The following is a 24554-nucleotide window of genomic DNA, read 5'->3' as shown; positions in this document are numbered from 1 at the left end:
CTGTGACAGTGTCGACTTAGGGTCGTCCTATGTCGGAAATGACTTGAGGGTACACAACAACAACAAAACTCTCTTTCCTCTCCTCCTCCTCCTCCTCCTCCTCCTCCTCCTCTATTTGATCACCTGAAGAACTTTTCCGGCTGTCCAGAAGGGCATTAAATGGCAGTGTTTGCTGCAATCCACTTTATTCTCCCTCTCCCTCTCTCCCTGGTTAGCATAGGAGGAGAGATGAATGGGGGTCATTGCGCCAAGTCCCCTGCAGTTCACCATTATTTGGGGTGAATAAAGGATGGTTAAGGTTGAGTGGAATGTCAGCAAACCTTTCATCCCTCTTCCTTTCAGCTGTCGGTGTTCTTACTCAGAAGCCATACAAAGTGTCTTGGCTTGACTTTCACATACATGGCCAGCTGGCTCCTTCTGCATAATATCTATGAGTTTCTTGGCAAGATTGGGTGCCTTTGGTCTGCCTACAGCTCAGAACTGGAATACCAGGAGGTTTCCATCGTGGTGTGGTCAATCTTTTTTTTAAAGCCACATATTTTGCAAAGGAGGAGATTATACATATCATTACAGTGTTGGCAATATTTAATTCTAGGATGGGGATGTCTCTCTGCCTGGACAACAATTGTTTCTCATTTTGGTCTTCTCCAAAGCCCTTGTTGTTTCAGGATAAAATCCCCTCCATCCAAAAAAGAAGAAAACATGAAAAGAAAAGAGAAATCCAACACATTACAGCCATCCCTCCATTTTCATGAGGGATCCACTTTGGACCCCCCTCCCCCAACAAAAATGGAAATTCACAAATATTTAAGCCCCATTGGCATGAATGGCTGTGCGCTCCTGTGTGCCATTTTAACCTTCCCTGCTTGCTGGTCTGTGAAGGACCGAGACCACAGACTTGAAGTCCGCGAAAGTGAAGGGAGACTATAAATCATTTTAGATCATTTTCTAACATTCCTAGGCTGTTGTTTTTTATATTTCACAGATGAAAACCAGGCTGCAAACATTTGCTTTTGCCTGAACATACTGGGAATGGTAAGACTCTACCACCTCCTCTTCTTTCCATTGAGATAACTGAATGCAAACTCCTTTTGCATTTTGATCTCAGTTTGCAGCAAGTGAACTAAGCTGAAGATAAAGAAGGAAAATGAGAGGAGGAGAGGGAAATTGGGGCACTTAAAAACATTTCCTTTTTTTTCTTTCTCCCTTTGTCTTGTACAATCTTATATAATGTATAAAAATTATACACACACACACATCTGGAAATGTGTGACAGCATATTAACTGGGCTGCCCCTGATCGGAAGGTTTTTTTTTTTTTTTAAAGGGGAATTTGGGCTGAAATTTTTGAGGAGTGGCCTGCTAGTCTGTTAGTGACATACACAAGAATACATTCACATTACATTGGTGCCAGGATGATATTTTCTTCTACTCCCTGCAATGTCTAAAGCCCCCCCCCCCCCCCCCAGGATTGACAGTGTTGTTGCAATAGCCATGCTGTGCCTGGTTGAGAAAGTAGGAGATCTGAGAAACATCTGGCTATACCCCTGTAGCTGGATGGAAAAGATTATATCACCTACCGAGACCTCTGGGAAACCCTGACAGTTCTCAGCAGAAGATGTCATTGGTCTGCATCTGGCTATGAGGCCTAGTCAGATGTTTCTCCAGGCTCCCCACAGCCATAGAATGGCTGTTCATGGGGCTAACATAGCAAAACTGTGAGCCAGTGTATGGTTCCTCAGGAAACCATAGCAGAATTACAACTACAGAACTCCTACACTACAGTGTAGGATCTTAATCATCACTTCCATATGCTACATCTCAAAAACGTACAGTATATGTTGGCATAACTAAGGTTGCACCAATATACATCAACAAAAATGGTCCTACCATCCACTCTACAATTCCTCAAGGCACCCCCCAGCCCTGTAATAAGCAAAGTGAAGCAAAAAAGCCTTTAGATAGAGTGAGTGCTCAGAACATCCTACGTATTTAAAGGGGTAGGTATATACTGTTGGCAGTCTGAATGAGGCTGTCCTGGTTACTGCTCATTCCTTTTGTGTATGTTGGTCAGCCTGTGCTGGATCTGTTTCATTCGTAGAGCACACACACACACACACACACACACACACACATACACACAATGTAACAGTGGCATGGATGTGGCTCATTTCCAGGGATGAGAAGAGATGAAACCTTTTTTGGTGTCTTTCAAAAGGTGTTTTCTTTTTAATTGATTTGAACTAAAGCCATTTGGAAGCATAAACCTCTCCTTAATCTTCATGCTGGATTAGTATAATCTTACTAGCTCCAGATATTCTCCAATTGCTTATGCTTCCAGGTTACTGCCTCCTCTAGTGATGCTGGAAGTGAAAGGTAATGCTAAGTGAAGACGTGGTCTTATATGGGAATTTACTAGCCCCGCTGCTGGTTTACTGGGTGTAAGAGTTTCTGTACAACACCCGCAGACCTTGCTTGTCTTTTGACCTAGCCACTTTTTTTGATGGGTAGGGATGTTGGCAGAGCTGCACAGAGGCTTCTGGTTTTAGGCACTCTGAATCCCAGTGATTTGCTTGCATCTCTTCTCCCTCCAAGAGCTATTGTCTGGAAGTGTCTTGAGGAGCTCCAATCTGAAAATACTTTCCTGTCTGTGACAGTTGCTTCAGGCCTCTTCAACTGTCTCTTCAAGAAGCTACAACTCCTGCAGTGCTAATATACACACACTGTTGTACCACATATATGTAATGTCAAATAACCAAAGAACTTTGGGTATAAATACATGGTTGCTCCTGGAGCTGCGTGCTTTCAAATCATTTCCACCATTTGGCAACCCTAAGTGTGAACCTACCAGGGCCTATCTCGGGCTGAGAGTGGGTTTCCATGGCTGAGTGGGGAATCGAACCCTGGTCTCTAGGGCCATAGTCCCAATACTCAAACCACTACACCACTATCATGTAAATGCATACAGAGATATACTTGTCCCTCCACACTTGCAGCTCTGACTTTTGCAGATTTGATTATTCACTGATTTTATTAATATTGTCTCTAGGAATATCTAGGTCCTCCAGCACAACTGTATGGTCAACTTTAACAAAAAGTTGCACTGAAGGACCTAGAGATTCTTAGAAAGAACACTTCATTTAGGCATTTGTAGCTCCTCCAGCACATGTCTATGGTCAATGTCTGGCAGATCTTAATATGCAATAATAAAACTTTATTTATATCCCACCTCTCTGTCAATGACAATCGAGGCAGCTTACAAGTTAAAACTTACATTACATGTTGACCTCCAGAGTTGCACTGGAGGACCTAGAATCATTGGCCTGTTACAAATGGGCATAAAAGTACGGACTGGGTCCGTACTAGGGTTAGGAAGGGGCGTCACTTCTTGATGCTCCTAACCCTAGTACAGACTGAGTCCGTACAAAATGGCAGTGCCCTATGCACACGGGCGCCGCCATGACTACGTCACGACTGCACTTGAAGCCCCAAGGACACCCCTTTCCAGGCCTAGAAAGCGGCGCATCGGGGCCTCAGAGGCTGCCGTTGTGGCAGCTGAGGCCCCGATCCGGCAGGGAAAGGGCCGGTTACAGGCCGCCCCAAACGGGCGGTCTGTAACGCGCCATAGAATCATACAGTTGGAAGAGATTCCCGGAGAGCTGTTCTCTCAGGTAAAAATGTAGTGTTTTTGTAATTTGCGGTTTTTCCACATTCACAAGGATCCTGTGTCCCTAACGCCAGCAAATGTGGAGGGACGAGTGTATATTTATGTATGCAAACAACTCCTTTTATTGGTTAGTACTGTATTATGCTCAATTGATACAATAGTTAGTTATTAGCATTATAGGATATCCCTTTGTGTCTTTGGTAGTCTGGCTTTTCAGAAGGTTTGCCGCTGCACTTCCAAAAGAGGAAGTTCAGACTCAGAAAAGAAATAGTTTGCATTTTGATTGCTCTGCTTTTGCTTTGATTATCTGCTTATTATTTGCATGTTGGCCAATTTTGGAGTGCCCATTAGAGACTGTAAGCAATATGTTAATCAATCAAAGCACAATGCATGGGAAAAGAGTAACTTAACTGACTTTTTAGCTGAAATGGTCTCTAATTTAATGTTTTCATTATTGTTTTTAGTGTTTGGAGTTTGACAATATATTTTTTTTAAAAAATAATAAATAAGCATGAGGAAAATATCACTCTAAATATAAGTTACAAATTGTTAGGAAAATGTACTGACAATAGGGCATGATTTAGTTAATGTTCAGTACTTTGAATCCCTATAGATCTTTCAAGTTACTCATGACTTTTTCTGTGGGACTTCACTTTAGCTGTGTAACAGTTTTTCTTCTCTGAAAGTACTCAGGTACAGCTGATGGCTTATTATGGAGCAGTAACTCCACTCAGCGCTTTCACAGCATCCCCATTTACAGCTCCTTCACGTATTACTGGAGCTATCCAGGTGCTGAACCTATGTTGAGAATAGGCTTAAGCACTTGGATAGCTAGCTCCTGAAGACGCTGTAAACACTTTGACAGCTGCAGACAAATCTCTGATGGATACTGATGGTCACTGTCCCACAATAATGGAGCTATTGACCGCATCTGAAATGGTATGGGCAGTCTGCTGCTAAAGTTAATAAGGGAATGGCCATGTTCATACGTTGCAACAAGAACAACAAAGAGTCTTGTGGCAGTTTAAAGGCTGGCATGTTTTATACAACCTAAGCATTCATGGATTGTTTCCCATTTTGTCAGATACAGTTCCCATACCTTGCCAGATATAGACAAGATAGGGTCCAATATCAGGATCCACATACTGATTCTGTGCTGGCAAAGAAGAACCAACACCATTATGGTTATGCCATTGCAAGTTCATATTATTCATGCATACAACTGACTTTATGGCAAGGGTAGGGGACCTCAGTCCCTGAGGCCAAAATCTAGCCTGGGTAGAGTCTGTTTGCTTTCTGGATTCCCCAGATAGCCACCCTATCTTCTGCATGGGACCATTTTTTGGTGGTTTCTTTCTTTTATATGGAGTTGTATGGCATTTGCCCTATTCTAAAAGACTGGAATGAAACTAGAACTATTGAGATCCAAGACAGATGGGACAGCCATCCAACCATCATTAAAGGTGTGGGCTTTGTTCCTTTAAAGTAAATAGCATTTTACAGAGGGAAGGTGCCCATATCCAGACAATGGCTCATGAAGGGGCAAAGAAATAAATGCCATCCCTTTTGCTATGGTCCTATGGGCTAGTTTGCCTCCCCAATCCATGTGTGTGATGGAAGAAGGATAGGCATAAAAAAACTGCTGGTACTTTGGAAATAAGTTTCAGAAATGTCCAGCTGGAAATAGCAAGTTCCTTTGGTGGCCCTGGAGTTTTGAAATCAATCTCCTCTCATAGATAAAACAGTCCTTTACATGATTGATAGAGCTTTTTGCATTTCTTATTAGTCCCATGATTCTTACATGCATTCAGTTTATGTCCCATTTTTCTCCCCAAACAAAGATTCAAGGGGCAGGATCCAACTTGGGCATTATGACCATGTAACTCCCAGCAGATGGAATGTTTCTGACCTCATGCAAGAAAATACCTCCTATTCTATACAATGCAGGTAGGTTGGTGGAGTTTCTCCTCCACCAACATTATGCTAGATCACATTCAAGGTGGCTATTATAATATGTCCATGATCACCATCATCCTAATCATCCTCATCATCATCATTATTTCATACACAGTTGAAATTTCAGAGGGTTTTCTTAAGCAAAGAATACACTCAGAGGTGGTTTTTCCAGTCACTAATAGGAAAATGAAGCTGTTTTTAAAACACATACAAACAATGAAAATTGTTCATTTGGTTCTAAACCATACAGTATACTGAATCCAAGGTCATTCTCCTTTCAACCAACATAATTAATAATCTAATATATGCTACATGCATAAGATGTGTAACTAGGTGGATGGGTGTGTTTATGTCTTGTTGTTGTGTGCCTTCAAGCTGTTTCTGATTTATGGCTACCTTAAAGCAAACCTATTATGGGATTTTTCTGGTGCTGAGACTGGGTCACCATCATTATTTCAACTGTTGTCCTGTGCTGTAGGGATTGCCTTACCCATATTTTTTAAGTTGTTGTAAACTGCTTTGTGAGCAGATTTCTCCATAATGACTGTATATAGACAGGAACACAAGTAGTTGCTTTATATGGAGTTTGCCCACTGGTCAAACACATGGATGATGATGATGATGATGATGATGATTTAACTTGTGAGCTATCTTTTATCTCTCTTCCCCTATCTGAATTAGCTGACAGATTGGTTTCAAATTTTACTGTGATCTTCCTTAAAAAGCCCACCAAGTTTGGAACTCCTATGATCCATCACAGGAGTGGATATATGATATAGCATAACACATCCATATATGATATGATAGGTTTTATGACTGTTCTGTGATCATAATACAGTTGACTGATTTGGCTAGGAAATTTACCTAGCATTGCCCAGTTGATCTTGATGATTTTCCTTGTGGCTTGAATGAAACAAACACATCTGATTGGTAGCACTTTAAAATTCGTTTCACACCACATTCCATGCAAGATAGACAAAAACATTGTTTTTTCAGTCCAAATATTTACAACGCTCCCAAACCTCTACAAAAATTATCAGGATGCCAACATAAGTCTAAAATTTGTTCATAAACATGCATTCTAAAATAATAATAATAATAATAATAATAATAATAATAATAATAATAATAATAATAATATAAATATTTAAATATTATTAAATATTATTATTATTATTTATATTTATATTTCCCGCCTCTTCCAGTTACAAAATGTCAATAAAAGCACACAAAAATACATGCACAGCCATTAAAATAGCCAAATTGTCATCTGTTTCTGTACTATTGTAGTGCTATTCAGCATGGCAGTTCCTGTGCCAGTTCATGAGCCACTGGCTGCTAACCTCCAGGAAAAGAAATAATTGTACCCAATAGGCACAAATATGATACCAGTCCCTGACACATTGGGAAAGATAACTGCAGTGGATAGTTTGGAAAGAACTTTTCCAGAGCAAAAAAATTAAAACTGAAGTGCTTGTTATGGAGGTATCTGAAGTAGCTGACAGACTGGGTCCCAAACTTTACTGTAGTCTCCAGCATGGTTTAAAGGCTGAGTGTTGGACTAGGACTCTGGAGACCAGGGACTCCAGGAAAAGCAAAAAATGCACTCACTGGGTGACCTTGGGCAAGTCACATTTTCTCAGCCTCAGACGGTAAACCCCTCTGAAGAAACTAGGTTTGCCTTAGGATTCCCATAAGTCAAAAACAACTTGAAAGTACACAATAGCAAACAAATCCTTAAAGAGCACACCAAGTTTGGAATTCCTGTGATCAACCATGTGGCTCTGTGTAGCATAACACATGGATAAACATTTTAACAATAGCATAGAATAGTTAAGCATTAATGGACTGCAGTCCACTTTGTCAGATGAGATATTGTAGGAATTTTTCCTCTTGTATCAATTGTATATTTATGCAGAGGAAATGTGATTAAAACAAAAAAGTAGAAAGATTACCTGTATCGTAAATTATTTTATCATATTGAATTATGAAAATAATACAGCTGCTGTCATTACTGCTGTTGCTGAAGTGAGTCTTGAATCAAACGCTGGATATTTTGTCTCTGTTTCCTGTATGAATGACAAGGGAATATTCTGAAGTCTCAAAAACTGACAAAGTTGAAATAGTTTTAGAGCTGACATTGGTGCCGGACTCTCATGAAACGGAAAGTAACTCTTGCCTTTGTAGTCAGATCTAGAAACAGCAAGGCACAAATGTGTTGCCTTTCGAGAAAGGCTTTTCATTCCAGATGTTAGAACATCAGCATTCATGTCTGTAAATGTAGTTATGCTGATCAGTTGCATTACAAAATTGGAAATATCTTCTGCCGAGATCATGTCCCTTCACAATAATGGCAACACTAACTCTTTCTCAATGAATTGCTATCTGTAATGTACATCTCCACACATACAGTCACAACTTTGCATACAATATCTATTTGATAATAATTTTTTAAAAATAGTTTACGTTTGATGGACTGACATAACTAGGTTGGAAAACAAAGGAGAAAATCTGTCCATCTGTCCATTCCCCCAGACAAACAAATGTCTCTTTCTCCACTCCCTCCTACAGCTGGAATAAACTTCTGCCTTTGACACGTAACTGTAAATGCTTTAAACTTTCTGTGATATTTTTTTCCTGTTGGAGAATAAAGTCTCTCTCGATCTCTCTCCCCTTTTTTTAATTAAGCAAACCCAGGTGGTAGACCCACATAACAGACATATTTTTCCAACCTTTATTATGCCTCATTAGAATTCTCTCCTTTTAAAGGATTTCTAATTATATTGTCTAATAAAACTAAACCTTGGAGATCATTTGCATATTATATGAAGAAATCTCATACAACAAACTCACAGCGGAATCAATTAACATAATAGCTAATTATATATCCCATCAGCCTTTTGAGTAGCTCGGCATTCATGTTTCTCCTGTTCTTGCCTAGAGCAAGCGGGATGGGGAGGGGGTATGTTTCACTTTTAAATATTGACTCTTAATAAATATCCAAAATGATAGGAATACCCTTTCTTTTTCTTTTTTGCCATTTACAAAGCTTGTCTTGAAATTTACATGAAACACTTTTTATAAACACTTGTTTCCCAATTCGTAGAAATGGCTCCTCCCGCTCTCACAAGTTTTGGGTGTTATCTGACATGTATACTTGTATACATGGGTGATTGTACATATGTATACATGGGTGCATGCATAATTCATACATACTGCAATACTGACAGTGGCAGAAGAAAGGGGAGAGAAGGAGAGGGAAAGGAGGAGACTATCTCTTACAAGAAAACTGCTGTTGAAAAAAAATATATTTGATTGGCACTCTGGATTTTGGAAGATGTCCATCTGCAGCCATTACATTTTTTATTTTTGTTATCCCAAATCCACCCCCCAATTGCATTCTTGGCTGGTTATGGGATCCATCAAGGCAGAAATTTACGACGAGATTAGCAGAGACATAGTAATGACCTGGCTCATGAGCTCCCTTGTAATTGACTGTTATGAAGGTGTCATCTCTGTAGTCTGTAATAAAAGCTCCATCATGGGGCTTAAAATTGGCTAAAAAGAATTCCTGAAACTGATTTGTCTCTCTGTGCACATGGCTATGTGTGTCGATATGAACTCCCTTTGCCCCCACCTCTTTCAGCAGTTTGAATTACTGGAAAATCAACTGCCCCCCCCCCACATACACTTTTTTTTAAAGTGTGAGACATGCTTTGAATGAACAGCAGCAGTGGAGATTTATTTTGCAAATGTTTCAAGCAGTCCATCTACTATTAAAATGTACCTTGACCACTAAAATCAAGGGTAGGAAACAGGGTTTTGTTTTTAAAGAGAAGCCTGTTGATCTGGGTTTGCTGTTGTTTTTAATGATAGCTAAAGTTTGACGCAGAGTGAGATGCCTTTCTCTCTTCACAATGATGGCTGACTTGTTATTCATATTTTAATGAGGTTACTATCTCTAAGACAGCTTTTTCCGAGGTGGAGGCCCACATCTCCGGTGTCACTACAATGGGAGTTCCTTTACTGACAAGTACCATTCAAAATCTTCAGAGTCACCAAAGAAAGGCTTTCATTTTCTGCCACTTGTCCAAACAATACCCCCCCCCCTTTTTTTTATTATTAAATCAATTTTATACTATACTTAACTTTTGGTGGATGGATGTTGCAAAGTTGGTGAAAGTGGTGTATCTCCACCAAAAGTATACTCTGGTTTCTTTTCAGTTCATAGGCAAATGCCTGTTGCATTCAGTAGTAAAACCTTGAAAAAGACAATAGTGAGCCAGCTAAAATGAACTGATTTCCTTTAACATATTACATTTGTAATGAGGACAGCCTAAACTTGTGAACAATAGAAGTGTATGTTGTTTTATGTACAATTCTGCATATGTAATAGTCCCCTGGAGTCTTTGGAAAGAGAATTTATGCTTCTCAAGATTCCTTGGGGAAAGGGGGAAAGAGCTCATACTGACTTTAACTCTTATTATTTCAAAGAAAAGGATGGAGCTTTGGAAATGGGAAGTGTCTGTAACTATGATCAGCCATTGCGCTGACCCTGTGTATTACAACTGCTTTGTGTGTGTTGGCTTGTGAGTGCATATGTGCACACTTGCCTTCAAGTTGCCTGCTGACTTGTGGCAACCCATTCATTTCATAGTTTTTTTCCCTTAGGCAAGGAATACTCAAAGGTGGTTTTGCCAATTACAAAAGGTAAAAATGGGGCTATTTAAAAAGTACATGAAAACAATGCAGATTATTAATTTGGTTCTAAAACAAACCATTTTGGCAGTACGCATACAATATATTGAATCTTAGGTAACTTTTAGCTCAGCCTACATAATTAATATTGTATAATATGCTATATGCATGAGTTGTGTAAGAGTGTGTATACACACCATTCTCAGCATATTAAGTAAATTTTTGTCTTTTGGCATATGTATGTCACAAAGATCTATTAATGTAACTGAGCACAATCTTGTGCTGCCCAATTCCAGTGAAGGATAAATATACTTACACTTGCCCTGAATTACAGAATTTCAAACATTCTGTGATTTGAGTCTGTGTGTTTACAAAATTATTTTTATATTTACTGCAGATGTGATATTTTTAGTATTCTACTTCTTTTCACTGTATTTGAGATATGCAATCAGAAAACAGAATAGTAGCAGAAATAACATTTTAACCCCCCCCCCCCGTTTTCATAAAAAACAGTTTTATGAAAGTATTACAAGTCTGTTAAAATCACAGCTCTGAGAAACAACCATTATTTAATTTTATATTTCTTCCCATCATGTTCAACTGTGACATTTAAATGCATAAAAGTAATATACAGGAAGTTAATATGAAGTACAATCTTATGCATATTTACTCAGAAGTACCTGCTTTGAGTTTAATTGGACCTACTCCCAGGTAGGCAGATATACTGTACACACTTATTTAAGAATATGTCCCATTTAAAAAAATACATAGAATATTAAGGCCTTAATAAAATTAAATCATGTATATAACTTCTGCTTTAATAACCAATGTGTTTTTCTATGTGACATGCCATACCCACAATCCAACATGTATCTAAGCATGATTACAAATGGAAATCCTTGAACTCAGTATTAGACTATGACTATGAGATCCACAATATGGTGCAGCTGAGCTGCATACATCTCAGATAAAACTTCCTCAACTTTAACCTAACGCTATCATTACTCTGCATGTCCTCTTCAGTCATATCTTTTGATTTTTTTAATGAGTGTTGGACAATAATTCACCTAGAAAAATGAAGACACTGTAATTTCTTAAAGCCTACTTGCAAAATAATTCCAGACAACCACCTCCTGGTTTAATTTCCAATTTGAACCCAAATATAAGAAGCCAAGCTGAACTGAATTCAAACTGGGACTGACTTTGAGATGACGCCAGGGTATTTGGCTCTTTAACCCCAAGCCATAAGGAGGAGGGAAGAAAAGGTTGTGATGGATTGTCTATTTTAGCTAATCTCTTTGGAACCATGCTGTTTGATCACTGTATGTGTGAGTTTGTGTGTGTGTGTGTGTGTGTGTGTGTGTGTGTGTGTGTGCGTGTGTGTGTGTGCATGTGCACCCACATTTTAAATAGTCTGCTTAATTTATTATTTGGCCTTTGATACAGCTCTTGAAATCTGCATCCACCATCCTTACAAAACAACCATTCCCCAAACACTTTTATTATCCTCTCCTGAACTGCAAGGTTTTACCTTTCTATTTCCCCCTTGATTCCTATTGAAAGGAAAGTTAAAATGCAAAATGCAAAATGGAGGATGGGGCTTGTGGACGCAGTCTCATGAAAGGGCCTACTTTAAGAAGCAGAGGAGGTGGGGTAGAGAGCAAAGGGGGTGGAAGGGAAGGGAAAGGAAAGGAAGGGAAGGGATGCTAAGCTTTAATTTTAATTCTCCTGCCTTTATTTATCTGATTTGTAGCCAGATGGTGGTGAAGCAAGGAACGCCTTTGTGTAAATGGAGCACACATATGAAAGTGCTTCTGTAATGTAATCATTGAGACCGGAAGGGTTCATACTGCGTCTGAAAAGAGACAATGGAGACTGGATATATCAACATTGCAGAAATCGAGTTCATTTGTGATGCAGTCCCTTTGACTATGGTTGTCATGATAACTTCCTACTTTGATCAGCAGAGGGTGGAGGGGGGGACGGGGATCTTCTAAAGGCCCAAGGATGCAGCCCTGTTGTTTACTGTGCACTTGGCTTCAATTCACGCCCCCTTCCGGAAGAAGCAACAGGGATAGGCCCATCTTGCACCTTGACCTGTCTAGACGGGGGAGAGAAGTTCTCTTTTTTGTCCCCGTTTCCAAGGGTGAGGGATGCTCTTTGACCCCTGCAGCACTAGCTGTTTCAACTCTCGCTAAGCATGTAGGTAGTGTCTATATGTTTTCCCCCGTGAATTCTGGCTCAAATCTGAAGGAAGAGGACTGGGCGAAGACATGGACCAGCTGTTTGAAAATAAAGCTTGAAACAGTAGAACCTGGGAGAAGTGAAAATTTTGTAAGCGATTATTTTCTTTGTACAGACCCCTGGGAGGCATTAAACAGCTGCATCTGAGTTGACGAATAGCAAGTAAGACAGACCAACCGAATGCCTAGTTGTGTGTGTGTGTGTGTGTGATGGGAGGGCGAGGGTGGAGAAGACTTTCTGGAAAGTCAGCTTCAGTTAAAGAAAGCCAAGCTGATTCCAGCCAGAAATCTTTTGAGGTTGCTTTGAGAAAATGTTGGCCAGGAACGGACGCTGTTTCTCTCTTTAGCCATCACATCTTGTACCTCTTCTTTGAACAACAGAATGTACTTAAAAAATCTAAAAGGTTGCAATGCCTGATTATATTGTTTCTGTTTAAAAGGAATATTTTATGGGGAGCCTTAGATGTTTGATTTCCCCCCCTCTCAAGTGTTCAACTGACATTTTGAATTGTATATGGAATAAACAGCAATGTGGTTTCCAGCGATCATTGTGTCACAGACTATTAAAACCAATCAAAATTTGAATATAATATGGGTCAATAGTTATGCAGATGTGGAGCTCTCATAGCATTGTTCTGATTCCTCAATTTCTATTAAAAACCCAGTACTTATATTTGCCTGCAACTTGGCTTTTGTGACATTTGAAATTTTACACACATATACACATGTATATGTATATGTCTGTCTGTCTGTCCTGTATTTGCCCCTTTCCTTTAGATTCCTTTTGCAAAGTCAGAGACCTTCTTAACAGATGTTTTGGAAAAGATATGTGAGCGGATGAATGATTATCAACTCCAAGATGACCCGGTAACTAAGAAAAAGATATTCAAGAGATATGCTCCCAGGAAGGATGAGCCAATCTATGCAGAATATAAAAAATACTTCTTTTATTCTGATGCTTATAAGCCCTTGAGATATGCGGTAAGACAACATATAATCAAATGGTCATTTTGGGGGGGATGAATTGCTGTTAGCATAGTGTTTGATAGTGAATATTAAATTTTGGCACCAAATGTAAACTCAGAACTTACTATGTTTTGCAATTCTGCACTAGTTTATTATTAATAATAATAAGCGTTATGGCATGATTCATTGAATGTGGGACATCATGGCATGCCAGACCTAATATTTTATAATACAACACTTTTTTTTTGCAAATATAGATGCTGTTAGCTGTCCATTTCTGGGCTGTTGCTCTTTAAAAAATATTTGTAAAAGAACAGCAAACGGACCTGATTTGCTAACAGTTATTTTTCAATAATACAGATTAGCGGTAAGGAAATATTTTTGCTATTCTCCTCTGTAAGTGACAGGCAACTCTAATACAGGGTTAAGAATCCAAACTAATGCCATTTTTTATATGTATTTATTGCTGTGCATAGAAAGAAAGGAGTGGTATTATCGTTGCCTTTCACATCCTTGGGCGTTATTGAAAGACTTCACATAGGCTGAGCTAGAACAAGGGCCTAGAACATACAGAAATGACAGCGTCACTCCTCAATCTGGCCTAGCACCCATTTCTTCCTTTGTCAAATAATAATTTCCCTCCATGCATTGCGCCTCATTGTCATCATGAAGTAGTTGCAATTTTTAAAAAAGCAGACAAAGGGAGACAAACCCGGTGATAGATTTGCATCCTGGTCCAAAATCCATCTGTTTCCAAAGTATCCGTATTTCTACTTCGAACTAATCCTGCCCTAAATAGCATTCAGATATAATTTCAGCAACAGTGAAGTGACCTCAGAAGCTCTGTCAAAACTATTTGTAAAATCATCAATATAGTTTTGCCCCACTGAATTGCTCTTGCTTTCTGCAACATCAAAATCCACGACTGCATTTCAAGATTCAGTTTAATATGTTGACATTTAATGCTAAATTCTTGATGTTTTCCATTGAGTAAAAGCTGGTATCCATTTCTATAGGTTTTTGGTATCCTGACAACCCCTCCCTTTAAAAAAAAACATTTTATAGGCCTTCCCTTTTTTATTCTGTCCCCATTCTGGAGTTTTGCTGGTGGGAGCTTAAACTCATAATCTATGGATAAAATGAGCAAGCAAAGAGTTCAGCCTCCCAAATAGATTTTGCAAGGGTTGTGCGCTCTACTCAGAAGGTCATAATACTAGCTGGTAGCACCCAAACTCAATAATTGCATCTAACAATTTGAAAAACGTTAGAATTTTGTTTAAAAATGGAACCTACATATAAAGTGGAAATGTGTGTAAATAGGACATACATATATGCACACACATGCATGCATTCCCCCAAGTATATGCACACATCCCAAATATACTGTATGTGTGTGCTTGTTTGCAAAGGAAGAATACTATGGTGTAATCACACACACACACACACACACATATCTGTACATATATATTAAATTACCTCTTCATATTGTCTAGAAATGACAATAGTTTGAATGAACAGGAATCATTTGCAATTTGGATGTGATCATTTATTAAACATTTTTTAAAAATTATCTTAATGGAAGGGAGCTGTTCTGTTTCTGAAAAGTGGAGCCCAAATTAGCATATATTGGACTTTCAATATATTGTTAATTATTTTTAAAAAGTCAATTAGTACAATTGCCCATTATGCTGCAATGAGCAAATAGTCTTCCTGGCACTGTACTGTTTTGCTGCTCTGTGTAAATGGCCTTGTTTAGTTCTTTGCTAGAGAGCTACTGTATGGGTTTTTTTCTTCTTCTCTCCCTTTCAGTGTGAAACTATCATAGAACAGTATGAAGATGAAATATTCTCACTTATCGCCCAGGAGGCAGACTTTCTGGCTGACAAGCTGTGCATTGAAAAATCAGGTACTGTGTCTGATGTAACATGTGCTCTCTCTCAACAGAAACTCTTCCCCCCCTTCCCTCCCCCCTGAAGCCAGTTGTATTGCTCAGGTACAGGGGAAAAAGCTGTGTAGGTTGAAGGAGCTTTGACATTGCACTTCCACAGAGCAAGGGGTGGGAAGTTGAATTTAGCATCTGCGCGTACATTCTGCCACTGGTCCCAACATGCAACCATTAAAAAAAATGTCATGGCCATGCTCTGTATTTTCCTTAAGTCTTGCAACTGTCACATTTTTACTACCCAAAATACTTAGCTTTCGAAACTAGACCTCTAACATCAAAAATATGAAAACGTTCATTATGTACAAAGCTCAGAGGTTACCATCTGAACCTCACTGAAGCCAGTGGCAAAAACTGTTTTTAATGGAGCTAAATTGCACCCAGGATTGATGGCTAGTGGTTCCTCTTTTCATGATCTCTCTTTCGCAATCTCTCTCTTTCTATATGACTATCAAACATTGCACTGCTTGCAAAAACGTTTTGGCCAGCTGCTGGTCCTTAAGCAGTTTCAAGGTTGATTTCTGCTCAAATGAAGTTGAGGAAACTCTATATGTATATAGATAATGTTTTTGCCTTGTCATTGAGGATAAACTGATTGTTCTATATCATCACCCTCCACCCCTCCAAAAAAAAAAAAATCTAACTGAAAGAGTGATCAGGTAAATAATTCTCTCTGTGGAAAATTCAGTCATCTTTCTGTAAAGGTGCTAGGTGTGTATGTTTATATCTAAGACCAAGTGGGCATTCTGTTCTGATATATTCTTCCCAAGCCAAACTCTAAATAAAGTAAGCTGCAATCTTATACACACTTCCCCAGGGACATTTGAATGCAGTGGGCCTTGCTTCTGAGTAAGAATACATAGACTTGTGGTGGCGTTAGATCACCACAAATGGATAAAAATATTCCAGACATTAAGACCAAGTGATTACATATGTGTGAAAATGTTGATCTAAGAACCAGCACACAGGTCTGAAAAGTTTAAAGATCTAATATTAATTGTAAGTATAAAGGACAAGAGCAGTGTGAGATAAAAGATGCCACAACTTTGGGATAGTTGCAAGAAGTAAAAAAGAAAAAAGTAAATATTTAAGAGGCCTGGAAAAGTTTAACAGCTAGATTCTTAACTGCTAAAAATTCCTCGTTGCAACAGAGAGAGATGAATTATTTAAAATTATAGCTTTCAGCCCCTGTTTCTCTTGATCATTCTATAATTTATACTGGTTCTTCTTAATCTAGTATAAAATGCAATCGACCAAGATGGTTCTCACAGCTTTGCATGGAGTTGCCACAATCTGTCTTTTTCTGTCAGAGTTTTTTTTTCTCCTGATGCAATAGGGTGATAAAGAGAAAAGGACATTATAGAGCAAGGATCAACATATAATTGTAGGAGCACATTTTCTCCAACATGTTGATCTAACTCTTGTGCTTGACTGTAGCTTTAGGTGAAGTAATTTGCTGTCACACAATAGCTAGAAGTATGTTGAAAGTTGCATGTTTACGCTAAAGGCCACTATAATGAATTCTTTTTCCTGGAGCATCTGACAAAGTGAACTTTTGCCTATGAAAGCTTGTGCCAGAATAGGTTATCTAGGCTGTACACTGTGTACATTGACATAGACATTAGTTATACTACTGAACTTAATCCCAACAAGTAATCGTGCATTGGCCTAGGATGATAGTTGTTAGCCTTTGTCAGCTTTTCTCTCTGATTTCAGAAATAAGGGATTACCTTAATCAGATTTTAATTTTCATGAAAGTCTAGAACCACCTTTTAAAAATTGTCAGGAGCACTGCAGTTTCCTTGAAATCAGTTGCCTCCTGAGAACTCCTTAACTTTCACCATTTCCAAGGAATAATATTCAGAATTGTGGGGCTATATTGCCATTCTGCATATGTTGGTGTAGAAGCAAATCTGAAAAGCAAATCATCCCCAAGGGTGGTATGTTTAGGGTTGTGGCAAAATGCAACAGATACACCTAGAAGGGAGAAGGAGGGGGACTTTCACGGCAACTACAGAGACTACAGTTTAAGAGAGACTACCAAAAATATTTTGCAATAAAGAGAACAAAACAAAAAAACCCTCAGCAATGCTAATAGGAACAATAACTGTAATAACACATTTGCACTTTTTGCCTGCATAGAGATTTAAAGGATGCAATGGCAGAATAGAGCAGTCCTTGTGTGCAACCTTGTAAAAATCTCACAGGACTACAAACATGGCAGACATGCTAAAGAGAAGCCCCTGAAATGCAAAGGAGGGGGAGAAAACCAAGCAGCCACGCTATATGGCTACCATTCCTTTTCTACGGAGAGAAGGGGAAACATACTCTACATGCAACAGACCATGCTAATTTAAAGAGAGAGAGATTAAAATTAAGAGGAAACCATGACATGCTGTTTTGAAATTAATTGAGATCCCCAGCATCATCAGTGGAGAGAAATAAAAACTACTTAGCCTTAGGAAATTAAAATTAATTCAGATCACCTTCCTCCTCCTCATCATCAATGGGGGGAAAATAACACTATTTAGCTTTAGACGACCAAGCATTTATTTTAAGGTAACCGCTGGTCAAGTGGGAATCTGGCTCTGAAACTGGCAGGAGATTCATATTTGGCAACAAGAGAAAAGTGGCATTTTCCCGAAATCACTACACAGAATGGGCTAAAGGACAAAATATGGTTAAATCTTTATGTAAGTTGTGCATATATAATTCATTTCCCATCTGTATTGATCGTATTGCATCTTTGTTTGAAGCTTGATTTAAAGCCTGGCAGACATTCTCATCTGCCCTCAGTTTGTGCAGGAAGCTAATCAAGATCCTATTATAAATGCATGTGTAGCTTTGTGAAAAAATGAACTTTTTAAAAATCACCCCAATGGCCCCCCAAAAGTCTTTGCCTACAGAAAAGGGCTGATTGTGGTGCTGTGAATGGCACTGGGAAGCAAAATGCAAACCGACTGTGGAATGATATTTTGAAGTGTTTTAGAAAGCAACATTCAGATCATATGTCATGTTTGGGATGGCTTGCAGGAAAGTGACTTAATGGAGCTGAACAGCTCTGTGTTTCTTCTGTCGTATCATGGAGAAAGTATTAAGGGTCACAGTCTTTTTACATCTATGGGGGAGTTGTATCAACTCCTTAAGAATATGTGCTGTTACTATCAGTTTGTCAAAAATCAAGAAGCCTTTCATTAGACAGATATACCGGCATGTCAGTACATGTTTACGTGATAGTTGTTTTCCTTGTTTGACTAAGGATGGGGGGGGGGGAACAACCAACAAAGTCTGTTAAAATGATGAAGCTGTTTGATACAGACAACCATGCATCAGTTACTTATCTGTCAAAAGTTTTCTTTGATCTCACTCAAAATCTTTATATTATACTTTTCAGAGACAGGGAATCGAAAAGGATAAAACACACTTAATACATTTTTTTTGCCATTTTGTTGTGCCTCCCCCCCAATAAGGTACTGAAAATTGTTTTTCAGGATATTGGTTTAGCCATTAGTGGAAGATGAGAATTATCATAGAACCAATGGCATCACAACAGTGTTGGTGCATCTCAGCATAAATACTTATTTCTGGATGTACCACTCTGTTCCTCTAAAATATTTTTGGAGAGTGTAGAAGGAGGGAGTAAATGGACCTAGTTGAATGACCAATGTTATCTCATTAGTTTCTAGCTGACCCTTTATGTGGCGCCATGGCAATTATGCTGTTAATTACAGTCAAAATCAAAAAGTTGGCCATGCATATTTCTAGTTCACGTATGGAGCTCTGTCAGTTGATTTACCACTAGAATATAATACACTGCTGTAGTTCCCACTTGCCCCCCAAAGTTATCATTAAGGTAACATAGAGACTTCCTTTGTACTAATCGTCTTCACACGCTCATAGCTCTGCAAAATTATTCTCTTTGGCTGAAATTTTCCATTCTCATCCCACAGGTGAATTTATTTATGTATGTAGAAAGCTTGAGCAGAAACCATTCATGCATTTTTGAATTGCACACGGGTAAAAAAATGCTTCTATCCCCGTATAAAAGCCTGGTGTTTCTGCTTCCCCTTCCCTCCTCTCGGTCTACCTAGCTCCAGCACGTCTATTATTCTTCTCACAACACAGCTTTGAAAGTTGATACTTTCCAGGTGACTAGTCCTTACTGAGAATTGCTGTTCGGGATGATGTGCCAAGCCCAAAGCAATACAAGAGAGCTCAAATAATACAGCTCTGTTTTAATACATGAATCATGTGAAGTATTCAGTAATAACCTCTCTGGGATGTAATAACATTCTCTGGGATTTAAAAAAATAAAGAAGATATATTCTCTTTCTGAATCCTCTTTTTAAGGAAACCTTACACGGTTCCATAGTTATCTTTCTTCCCCTCGCCAAATCCTTGGGAAAATTTCAGTACATGAACAAAGTGTTTCATGATAGCCCTCTTCTACAGTAGGCTCTGTAAATGTATGTGTTGGCTTGGATGATTTCAATAATTAGAGCCACATTCATTCATTTTTTCTTTTAAATTAGTAATCGTCTAATTTTAATTTAATTTAACATTCAAATGTTGGTTTTGAGCTCGGAGGAAAGACAACAAACTGCGTGTAATGTGGACATATAAACAATATAGACATTGGTTACGTGGCATACCTGAAAGCTACTTCTGATCACCAGTTCTAAGCATTTAGGTTATTCTATTTAGAAGTAAGTCTCATGAATGCCAGTGTGAGTTAGCTTCGAATAATTAGGTGAAAAACAACAACCATAATATTTAGATCATGGTCAGAGATCTTTCACAACAAGGTAGAAATAGAGTTTGTTTCACCTGTGCCTAGCAGAGCAATCTGTATAGTTCATAACAGAGGGGGAAACCATTTTAAAAGAAGATAATGTTGTCTAATTTAAAATATTTCCTGAGACGCTCCATTGTCTGCAAAATCCAGAAATCATCATTTTACTTCAAAAGTGCTCCTTTCCAGTTCTAAAGCACTTTGATTCTTAACCCATCCCGTCATGAAAGTGCAAAGTTGTGCAGATCTACCACCCTTTAATCTTTTTTAAAAATCTGGTTGCACTGTTTTGAATCGCCATGGCAGATTAGCAAAAACAAATTGGTTTGTTATCAAAGTCAAAGGGAAAAACCTCCCCGGTAACTTGTCACCAGCTCTTTGGTGCAAAATATATATCAAAACATGGCATATTTTACATAGTTCTAACCACGATGAACCATTTACTTTGCAATCATCTCTCTCTCTCTACATAAGTAAGTCCCATTTATTCCAATAGGACATACTCTTTGGAAAGTAAATACAGTGAAAATCATTAGCCTGTTAAGAAATTCTGAAACAAAACAAACTGAAAAGTCATATTGTTTTGATAGAACTGTATTGTTGCATCCTTTAACAGTCCATAATGTTGTCCTTTCTTCTTCAGGTCTTTGTGAAAAGCCCGAAATGCACAGTGAACTTTAGAGAAACAGCAGTCTGCTGTTATTACACGTGAAGAGAATCAAATGAAATATCCCTCCAGCTCTGCCTTCCATTAACCTTCATCTTTACTTGCTTTAAAAAATAATAATAACCCACCTAGACTGAGATATTGCTGCCTGTGCCATTTGTTGATGACAGTAGACTAGGACTTCCATAACTGTAATGGGTTAATGGCGAACACTCTTCAAATTATAAGGTAGTTCCACTAGTTATATTCACTTCTGAGATACCCTGTAACTATTAGCTAGTATTAGTAAACATATTAGTTCAGTGGCAGTTGTTTATACCTTAACAAAACATGACTGAACATGTTACCTGTGCCTTATGATTCTTTCACTTTTGTCAATAGGTAGTTTTCAAAAACAGAAGAACCAGCCTTTAAACGCCAACAGTTAAGGGCCAACACATCATAGTCCTGTACCATCACTGGTATAATAACACAGATTTCAATGGAGCTACACCAGTTCATGTAAATGCTGGCTTTTGCCATTTGCTCTAGGTGGCTCCATAGCAGAAGGTAGTGCTTTTCTAAACTCCTAAGTAATCATTTAAAAGCAATGTGTTGTCGAGAAATCTGTTTTGATTAGGAGTAAACCATCTCCATAGCATTTTGTGGCAAATTCCAAGCTGGATTTTGGCAGAGATTATGTTACAAGAGACAATCCAATAGCAGAGTATCCTATTCAATGGTAAACTCCAAGCAGTCCATAAGGCAGCTGTTTATGTTTCTTGCAATCAAAACAAGCAAAATGGTGGAATTTAATGTGGTTATCATAATAGGTTGCAATCAGATTGTAAGTGGCCTGCTTCAGTGGGGAAATGTCTGTGTGCTCCTGACGTTTCTTGCACCAGGAAGCCGTGTCTAATAATTTCCTTTTTGATTGGAAGGTCTTTTATTACTAATCCACACAATGTGTTTGTTTATAATTTTCAGTATGTTGTAATGTAAAGCTCTCTTTCATTCCATACTTCTTGGTTGTAATAACTACCGAAGTTTTCTCACTAAATGGTTAAAAATATAAGGGGCTGTTAAAATAGCCCATTCTTAAAAAATAAGATGTTAGCACTGAACTTTCATGTATTCATATAATTATGCTGTGTTTTTAAAGAATAACTCTCCATACCTGTCTGGTTTGAAGCACCCTTTATTCTTTGCAATTTTCTTCCCATGCTATTACATATCTTAATATTTCCAAAAATTTAAACTAGCAGTGTGTTCTTTTGAAACCAACAGGACTTACTTTTATATTTAGGAATCACTAAATAGGCGTATTTGAGCCAAGTACAAATTCATGGTCCTTTGAGTCACTGCAGACTTTTATTAATTTGGTTTTACTGGAGCCAGTAATCCACTTTATATCTTTACCAGGATTTCTGCTGCATGGTTTACAGTCCTTTCCACAAGTCTTATAAGTCACAGATGATGGATTAACAATGACTGGCAACCTGATCTTGAAAATGTTACTTGGGAGTAAGCCCCACTGACATCAGCGAATGTACTTCTTAAGGAATGTGCTGAGTTAGGGCTGGGTCTCATCCTCACAGCAGCAAACCAAACTACGTTGGCTTACATGAAAATGATACCAAGCCATGACAAAGATAACTGCACTGGGTTACAGCACAACTGGACATCAGAGCCATAGGGCATAGCCCTCAGTAAACTGACTTGAAAACAAGACCTGTTAAAACAGTGGGACTTACTTCCAAATAATGGCTTTAGAATCAGTGATGGGTTGTCATCCTGCACCAACTCCCATAAAAATATAAGCTCTTTGTTTCTAACTGGATCTGGGGTTGATGCCTTAATATTTTTCCTAGTGGGGTGTTTTTCTAGTGAAATCTTCTCACTTCCGCCACCACCCACCCCCATTCTTCCTTTGTCTTCTTGAATATTCTTTCTTTGTCTTGTCTTGAACTTTCTATTGTCTACCTCGGAAAGTGGCATTCACTTACTTTCTTTCATTTAAAGCACACATTTTTTTGCTAATTAGTCTGGTTTCTATTCTTGTGATTAATACACCCGTTGGTGGGAGGACTTTTAATTTTGACATGCCACGAATGTGCTCAGCAAATACTGGGGAGATGAAGAAGAAACAGAGAGGTTTCCAGTTGGCTTCATTTAGACAAATAGAGCTGGAAACCCTGTCCCTATTCATGGTGGATGGAAAATTAGATGGTAAAGGGTCGAATTGCTTCCTTCACACTTCATGGAATCCTATTGATTTTTAGGATGAAGATAAGGAAAGAACTTGCCCAAAATCTATATTTTATATATATTAAAAAGGACTATAATCAACTTCAAATCTCATCAGCTTATTTTAATTAGTGAGAAGTGGTCTCAGTATCCCAATTAGTTTGGGGAATGGTAAACCTTTGTGGGTCCCCTCCCTGCTTTCAAAGGGGGAGAACAGCTGTTTTCGTGGAGTGTCCGAAAGTCAAGGAAAAGATGGAGTCAGTGATTTTTTTTTAAAAAAGGCACATATGACCACACTAAGTAAACCAACTGAAGGTGTCAATAGTTAAAGCCATAATTGTTATCTATCTCTGCTAGTACTAGTAATCTTCAATGCTTTTGTTTACTGTTGTCAGTATCGAGATGAAATGTTGATGTTTGTGTTGTCTTAAAGACCTACTTTTAGCCCTTTGATGCAGGGCTTGTGCTTTATTTATTGGGTAAATACTGGGGATCTTTTACGATAGACTTCTGTGCTTGCAGGGTATGAATGAAAATCTAACCCCACGTCTGCTTTGCTTATCGTTGTATCTCCAGTACCTTCATACTGTCTGGCCAGCACTGACAAGTCAGTGCAATTTTGATTGGGTTAGAAGGCAAAATCTATGAACTGATCATTGGGTCTGAATGTTGGGTCTTCCAGATGATTTCTTCACAGAACCAGAAGACTTTCAAAGCTATCTTCTACAGCTATAATGGACAACTAAAAGGCCATTGCAGCCTTAGGAAATGGCTGCCCTGATCCACCTATCTGCCAATAATTCTACAAGGACACAGTTGGCCCTCTGTATCCATGGATTCTTTATCTAAGGATTCAAGCAGTCGTGGCTTGAAAATATTAAAAAAATATGTAAATTCCAAAAGGTAAACCTTGATTTTGGCATTTTATATGAGGGATACCATTTTGCTATGCCATTGTTTATAATGTGACCTAAACATCTATGGTATTTGGTATCCATGGGGGTTTCAGGAACCAAATTCCAGAAGATACCATGGCCCCCCTGTATTTTGGTGCATTTCCATGTTATATGTCCCACTTAGTTCATTTGGACTCATTTCTTGGAAAGTGGTTCAAATTTTGGGAGAAAAAGTAGTATAAAAATCAAATAAATATCACCAATTGGGTTGCAGCCTTAAGTGTATGCATACACAGGTTGCAACCCAGGCAAATTATTTTCCAAGCAAACTGTGGATGCTGTAGACATTGACTAAATGAAAATGAAGGAGTAGGATATCCAGATGTCTAACTTGAAGCCCTAGTGGGACAAGGGCTACCAATGCAGAAGGGCCACTTGTGCCTCTTTATTAAACTGCATGATATTACATGAACTCTTCTTATCCGAGAGATTGCCGTCGGCA

At 38.5% G+C, this 24554-nt stretch overlaps 1 protein-coding gene across 4 annotated transcripts in view; it reads left to right on the top strand.

The window, feature by feature from the left end:
* CNPY1 (canopy FGF signaling regulator 1) overlaps nucleotides 1–23972 on the top strand; it is a 66948-nt gene extending 42976 nt beyond the window's left edge. For 3 of the 4 annotated variants that reach the window (XM_042471427.1, XM_042471430.1, XM_042471428.1), the window contains exons 4-6: nucleotides 13341–13544; nucleotides 15339–15435; nucleotides 20907–23972. In XM_042471427.1, coding sequence (XP_042327361.1) covers nucleotides 13341–13544; nucleotides 15339–15435; nucleotides 20907–20944 — 339 coding nt within the window. In that variant the 3' untranslated portion in view covers nucleotides 20945–23972. Of the gene's footprint in view, nucleotides 1–12373; nucleotides 12655–13340; nucleotides 13545–15338; nucleotides 15436–20906 lie in introns of those variants that run through there. The other variant, XM_042471431.1, reaches the window with a different exon arrangement.
* The last annotated feature ends 582 nt before the right edge of the window (nucleotides 23973–24554 follow it).

This window comes from Sceloporus undulatus, chromosome 6 (genome assembly GCF_019175285.1).
Source record: "Sceloporus undulatus isolate JIND9_A2432 ecotype Alabama chromosome 6, SceUnd_v1.1, whole genome shotgun sequence".
Taxonomy (NCBI): domain Eukaryota; kingdom Metazoa; phylum Chordata; class Lepidosauria; order Squamata; family Phrynosomatidae; genus Sceloporus; species Sceloporus undulatus.
The sequence above is the reverse complement of the archived record's forward strand: the minus strand, read 5'-3'. Positions and strand labels throughout refer to the sequence as shown.